Source organism: Triticum aestivum, chromosome 7B, assembly GCF_018294505.1.
Source record: "Triticum aestivum cultivar Chinese Spring chromosome 7B, IWGSC CS RefSeq v2.1, whole genome shotgun sequence".
In the NCBI taxonomy this organism is placed as follows: Eukaryota; Viridiplantae; Streptophyta; class Magnoliopsida; order Poales; family Poaceae; genus Triticum; species Triticum aestivum.
The window spans coordinates 731,005,568-731,012,645 of record NC_057813.1 but is presented as its reverse complement, the minus strand read 5'-3'; the positions used below and the strand labels follow the sequence as shown (position 1 = coordinate 731,012,645).

The following is a 7,078-nucleotide window of genomic DNA, read 5'->3' as shown; positions in this document are numbered from 1 at the left end:
CGGGGGCGGCGTGACGGGGGCGACGATGACGTTGACGGGGCGGCGACGACGGCTATGAGGGCGGCGCAGGGCGGCGACGGGGCCGGGGGGCGGCGCGACGAAGATGAAGATGATAACTGAAAATTTTCGTAAGTGCTGGTCATATAGGGGAGGCCTTTAGTACCGGTTGGAGACAGGAACCGGTACTAAAGGTTAAATTTGGCCAGGTGAAGCGGCGGGAAGCGACCCCCTTTAGTACCGGTTCGTGGCTCCACCCGGTACTAAAGGCCCCCCTTTAGTACCGATTTGTGCCAAAAACCGGTACTACAGGGGGTGTGCTTCCGTTCTGCTGTGCTCATTGTTTAGTCCCACCTCACCGAGCGAAGGGCAGCCACACTGATTTATAAACCCAGCCGTGGCTGCTCCTTCGAGCTCCTATATAATGCAGGCCTCTGGGCCTAACTTTGCCGCGCTGCCCTGTGAGCTTGCTGGGCCTTATGGGCCTATATATGCACGCCCAAGGCCGAGCAGGCCCATTGGGCAGCGCGGAAATAATTTTTTTCATATAGTTTTTTTTGTTTCGTGGTTTATATATTTTCTTCTATTTATTTGTGAGTAGTTTTTTGCTGTATTTAGAGTTTCTTATATTTAATATTAGTGTGTTTTATCATTATATTCATATTTGTAGTGATTTTTCAGTTCATTTTCTGGTGCTTTTCACTTTCACGGTGATTTAGCTCTAAAAACAAATCAGTAAATGCATCGAAAATAGCAAATTATGTCAGAAAGGGTTGAAAGTTGATGATGTGGATTTGAATTGTGCATCTGAACGCAAAAAAAGTTCGGAGTGGCACTAAGTTATTAAAATATTGAATAGCCGGTTTAACAAATGAGTTTTCGTCCGAAACCCTGATACTTCCTAAGAGATTGTCCAGTTTGAACCGGCTCTTGTGTAAACATGTAAAAATATACATAAAATACATTGATCAGTACTGCCTTTCAGCCAAAACGCGCTATTGCTACAGGGAAATACATCAAAAATAAGAGATTTGTATTTTTGATTTGACATCACCAACATTGGACGACGCCCAAGCTCGAGAAGGAGATATCGTGGCTGGCCATGGCGTCATCATTGATGGTTTCCTAGGACCTCACCAGAGGTGGGGTCGATGCTAGTCAGCATGGCAGCGTCGGCGGGGAGGGGCAGGGGTATCGGGGGCAGGAGCTGCTTGTTCGAGCTCATCGACTGAAACTATTTTTTTCAGTTTCCATTTTAGCCTAACACGGTCCCATGAATAATTTCATTGCATTTTGGTGAGCGATTACTTTGTTTGGACCGAATGCTAAATAAATCCTATAACATTTTTATGAATTTCCTTTGTTATAAAAGGGGCATTTATTGCACAGAATGATAACTATACCCAAGTAAGCTGGCCAGTTGCTCATTTTCTCCAGACCGAGGGATTCTCGACTGGGCCTGGCCTTCCACGCATTTCATCTTTTTACTGTTTTATAATCTGCAGCGGTTAATACCACGTGTGTATAAACTAGCTAGGGCCTCAATCCCGGCTAGAGAACAGTGCCAAGTGTAATTGGCACCACACCCCGCCGTCGGGATGTGTGCTTGGCGTGTTGTCCTCTATAGATTTGAACATTGCTAGCTTACTTCACACACGCACACACACACGCGCGCGCACACACACATAGAAACACAAACACACACATACACACACACAAACCATATATGAGACACGGCCATAGACCAGCCAGGAGCGAGCACTATGGAACGAGCAAGCAGCGGCAGCGCACAGGACGATGAGCTCAGCCTTGAGCTTACGCTGGCCGCCTTGGTGCCAACGCTTAGCACACCGGACGGCTTCTTCCTCTGCGTCCACTGTGACCGCAAGTTCCGCAGCTCGCAGGCACTTGGTGGCCACCAGAACGCGCAAGCGCAAGAGCGTGCCGTCGCCGAGCGCCGGCGAGAGACTGCCGCGGCAGCCACCCGCGCACAGGAATCAAGGTCAAGGAAGGCGGAGAGGCATGCTGCTACTGCTACTCGGATGCCCGAGCCTGCAGACGGCAAGCAGGGCGGGAGCTCGTCCAAGCGTGGTGACGACGACGAGGTGGACTTGTCTCTCCGGCTCTAAGCGATCCCTCCATCGATCTTCCAATATAGGAGGATTCGTGTTATTTCGTGCTAGGTAAGTCAGAAGCTAGCTACTTTCGTTTGGAAAAAAAATGTTTTACCTTCTGGCTCGTATAGCAACAATTCGATCAACCGGTTTCTTTCAAGCTCATGTTGGGCGTGTGTTAGATTCATCGCCTCTTCTAGTTGATTTTGTTTATAAGGTCTTGGTATTGAATGCCCAAACCTTCCTGGTCCTTGAAATGGCACAAAATCCTTCATTTCACCGGTTTGTATGCCCTGCCTTCTCATGCTAATCACATTGTAGGAAAATCGAGATCTACCAAAATCTAAATCATTATAGCCCTTAGGGATCTCTAATATATAATCATCATGAAATTGGGGTGTAGCTAACCTCCGGTTTTTGGACCTCCAACTGGTAAAACATATCTCAATCTGTAGAAACTAATGATTTCTTTAATCTCATTTCATAGTCTCAAACGACAATTTGGAACGCAGAGGTATTTGAATGGAAACGAGCCCAGACCACAACCAAAAAGCAAACTCTTGAGAAAGTTATTTTCAGGACATGAATGGTGTCAGAGAAAATTAAAATATGCTACAAATTCGTTTTATTGCTTCAAATCATGTTCCATAAAGAGTGTAGTGTCATCAACATATTGAAGTGTTCGCTCCTTTCCATTTTTGATTGACTATCTCAAAAATTAGAATTTTCCAATTGGTAAGGCTCATTGTCTTGGGAACATGCATGTAGCATTAAAAGGTTGCCTAGAACTTATGTAAGCCCTCCTTGATTGATGATTTACAAGATGAGCCAAACAAACCGGAGAGGAGGGAGTATATGTTTGTCATAGTCAAGAGGAGTGAAAAAACACCACAGATCTTGAAGTCCTGCTTTGTTTTTTTATGGGCCAGTCCTCCTTTGCTCCATTTACAAGAATAAGTAGCATACCTGCTGTAACATTGACGCAGACAAATGACAAAAGGCCCCCCTTGACGTGGGCTCTATTTTCTCGCCTGAAATAGGAACATCATTGTTGACATTTTTTTTGAAAAGGAGGATCACGCCCGGTCTCTTCATCAAAGCGATGCATACAACGATTTTACTAAATTATTCAGGAAAACCCCTACAAAACAAGAATATCGATCAGCCCAAAGCCACCTTCCTCAGCAACCATAGTTGCTACACCTACCAACTTGATGATGTGTCCCGACCGCGTGTCAACACATATCATAGCACCAACCGGTCTAGCAGACCCTAAGAGCGCACCACACAAACACGCTCTAGAATCATACGTCACCATCTTCTGCCATCAACTTTAGGAGCAACAAACGCATTCACCTTGCCAAGCCATACTGCCGTCGACGCCACCACGATGTCCGACAACACCACCAACTGCGCACGTCCATCAACACGCTTCCGTCTCCGAGGCTTCGTTGCGCCACGGCGCAGAGACCAGTCGTCGTCGCCGCAGTAGAAGCAACACCGCACCTCCGCTTGTCCCCTCCAGCCATCATCAGCTCCAATACGATGCCCGCCAAGAGGGAGGACAGCCCCAAAGACCCCGTCATCTTCCGATTCAGGAATCTCATATTTAGGGTTTCCCTCGAAGTAGCCGGACCGAGTTGCGATGATTGCATCCGGCCATGCCTTCGGCAAGGGGAAGACGACGAAGGCGCCACCATCGTCTGCCATGACCGAGGTCGACACGGTTTTCACCGGCAAAAGCGTCATCCTGATCCAGTAGTTGACTGGATCCATGCGGATCCACGCCATAAAGATAAATGCAGTCGTTGAATCGCTAGCAGAGGTTTTCCAGCCGCCCCTCACTAGCCCCTCCATGCATCGCCAGCTAGCCACAACTATGGGCTGGCCGGGAGCCAGCCCGCACGTCATTGTCGATAACCGCACCACCAGCCCTCCTCGGCGATCGTGTAGCACTGCCGCCACCGCCCACCACCACACCGCCGCCCCCGGCAACGACGTCGTGCCGCCAGGGACCCAAATCCGGGCAGGTACCCCGAGCACATGGGTGCCACGCATCACCCGAACCTGCACGGGAGGGGAGAGAGCCTCCCGCACCGCCGTCGGCCGCCGAGCTTTTCCGGTGGCTTCCTCGAGCGGTGGTGGAGTGAGGAACGGGAACTGTGGCAGCCTCGACAACTAGGGTTCTAGGGTCCGCCTGAGTCGTCCAGGCGAGCGGCGACACGGGACGTGAGTCACGCAGGGCGAGCAGCAATTGATGACATTTATGTCAACGCGTATTCTTTCTCGATAAATTTTTCACCCAAGGTCCTAAAATATTGGGAAACCTGTCTCCGCTGAGCTTGCATTGGCAAATACCAGTGGACTTTATCATCTGACTTTTCGAAATAGTTTCATAAGAACTAGTCTCAGAATGTGGTTTCTTATACTTATCGCGTAGTTTGTTCTGTAAATATCTAATACCAAACATGTATAACCTATTAGGACCAAGGGCTTTGGACGGCAGCGAGGCAAGCTGGCGGATCGAAGAGGTAAGTTGACCATGTCTGTCACTTGACAAAACCATTAGTGCGCAGTTACAACTACAACTACTTGTGAGTGTTTTTTTGTTACCCGTTTTTCCTGCTTGTGAGTGCGAACCTCTCGCAGACACATATTTCCGTTATCTTTGCTCTATGCTAAGCAAGACAATGTGGTTCAGTTGTCATGTCAGAATTCAAGAACTCGTTATATTCATTTTGGAAAAGCATAATCAGTCAAATTATGCTTTCGAGTGTTACGTCCAGTCTAGCACATAAAGGGCCATGACTAGTCGCGTGACAACATCATAGTGGTTTCACGATTAGTGGTACCACAAGAAGGCATTATTGATGCACAACTGTATGTCGATAAATGGTATTTGCACGAGGAGGTGACCTAATCGCTGATCGTCCAGGTACTACTGGTTCTTGAAAAGCATATATAACACACAAAGTCTCTATGGTTGAACCATGCGGTTCACCGTAACCGTGTATATAGGAGACATGGGGGCATAGATGATCCATCTTGTACTAGTGATCTAGGGAGTCCGATGAGATTCCAGGCGGTAGGCGGCCCCACTCGCTCTCTCGTGTACTCTGGATGCTTCACACAGCCTCAGCTAGGACCACCATATTTTGTTTTGTCTGAACGAATTAAATCCGAGCTACTTGCGCCGGTGATCTAATTGCTGTTCACGGTTCAGGGTTAGTGGTACCACAAGGACGCACAACTGTATGTCGATAAATGATATTTTCACAAAAAGGTGACCTAGTTGCTGATCGCGCATATACAGTTGGTTCTTGGAAAACATGCACAACACACAAGGTCGCCATGATTTAATAGTGTGGTTTAGCACTAACCGGTCCTCCGTAAAGAAATATAAGGCCGTTTAGATCACTAAAGTAATGATCTAGACGCTCTTTTTTTTTTTAACAGAGGGCCATACATGATCTATATCTTGTACCGGCGATCTAGGGAGTCCGACGAGATTCTGCATAGTAGGCGGCCCCACTCGCGCTCTGGAGTACTTTCGACGCTTCACGCAGCCTCAGCTCGCACCACCATGTTTTGTTTTCTCTGACAGAATTAAATAAAAGCCACTTGCGCCTGTGATCTGCTGGAGCAATTGGGACCGACCTAGCTGTAGCCTTTTTGAGCCGCTGAGACCGTCATCGTATGCATGCCCGGCCGGCGGCCAGGCCTATCCACATGCAACGTCAGAGCGCCGGGGGCCGGCCATCGTACGGCCGGGTGCCAGTCATGCATGCCTGGTGGACAAATCAAGGCTGGTCGCTGGGATATTCACCTTGCTAAAAATGGCCGTGGGTGTGGCTGTTGGTGGTGGAGCCGGTAGCTTTGCTATCATTGTCGGAGCACCAGCGGATCCAACGATCCATCATACAATACTTATGATGGGTACTGTATATGTAGACCCCGACAGCGAGCACGTAACCCTAGCATAGACCACACCCGGAGAACAGTGCCAATTGCTTGGTGAGTGTGGTCAATATCTCTCGATATGAACACTTTTTTTCCGCCAAAGGTGAATTTTATTAACTAAAAATGAAGCGTCAAGTGGACACAGAGATAATGAGCATGCATCCGCCTCTGCATAGCTAGGATGCACGCAACCAACACCAACACATAGAAAATACGCCAACAAAAGCACGGTCTATAAGACCAAAGCTATATCTAAGCGAGGAAAAAGAAAAATGACCGCAAAGCCATCCCAACGATCAAAAAACTACAACAACGGCCATATTCTCACCAACCATTTCTTAACATCACAAATACAACGAGGTTATTCAACAGCAATGCCTTCAGGAATTAGGAAACAATGCTCAAGCGCCATGGTCACCGGATCTAACCACAAAAGGTAAGACTCTATGTTTTTACCTTGAAGAACAGGTCTGAAAATATCCGAGCAATGCCTTTGAGAAGGTAATGCCATAATTGCTAGGTATGACCAATTCGGGTTAGACCTACGTTTTTCACCCTGAAACTTGAGACCGGGTACTCGAGAAGCACCATTAACTCGGAGTCAATCATGTGCTGTCACCACCACTTTTTCACGATCCCAACGCAGCCCTGCATTAGAAATCCCATTGTCATCGCTACACAACCATACCTTTTGCATCATGTTGCTACTCGTAGATTGCATCTTGGCTGTGAAAGCAAACTGGCGAGAGCGAGAGCCGCCAAAACCCATAGAGGGCCTTCCGGCTGCGTCCTGTAATATCTCCAGTTCACGGTAGGCACACCTCCGCGGCGGACTTTAGGCTTCATAGCGAAGATCTAGCTACAGCAGACAGATCCTGGTCCGATCCAAATGCAGCAGTCAGCAGCACGTGACCACTGCCTGATCCGATGAACTTCCTGCAGTAAAACCATGAGGGGGCAGGGCCGTAACCATGCAGGGGTAGGTTCTCGTATGAACCTACCTAGCT

At 48.2% G+C, this 7,078-nt stretch overlaps 1 protein-coding gene across 1 annotated transcript; it reads left to right on the top strand.

Annotated features, from left to right (window-relative positions):
• Nucleotides 1–1,665: 1,665 nt before the first annotated feature.
• Nucleotides 1,666–2,390, top strand: LOC123155567 (zinc finger protein 2-like). Its single transcript, XM_044573714.1, has one exon. It carries the CDS (start codon nucleotides 1,761–1,763, stop codon nucleotides 2,124–2,126), a length of 366 nt encoding a protein of 121 aa, XP_044429649.1. The 5' UTR covers nucleotides 1,666–1,760; the 3' UTR covers nucleotides 2,127–2,390.
• The last annotated feature ends 4,688 nt before the right edge of the window (nucleotides 2,391–7,078 follow it).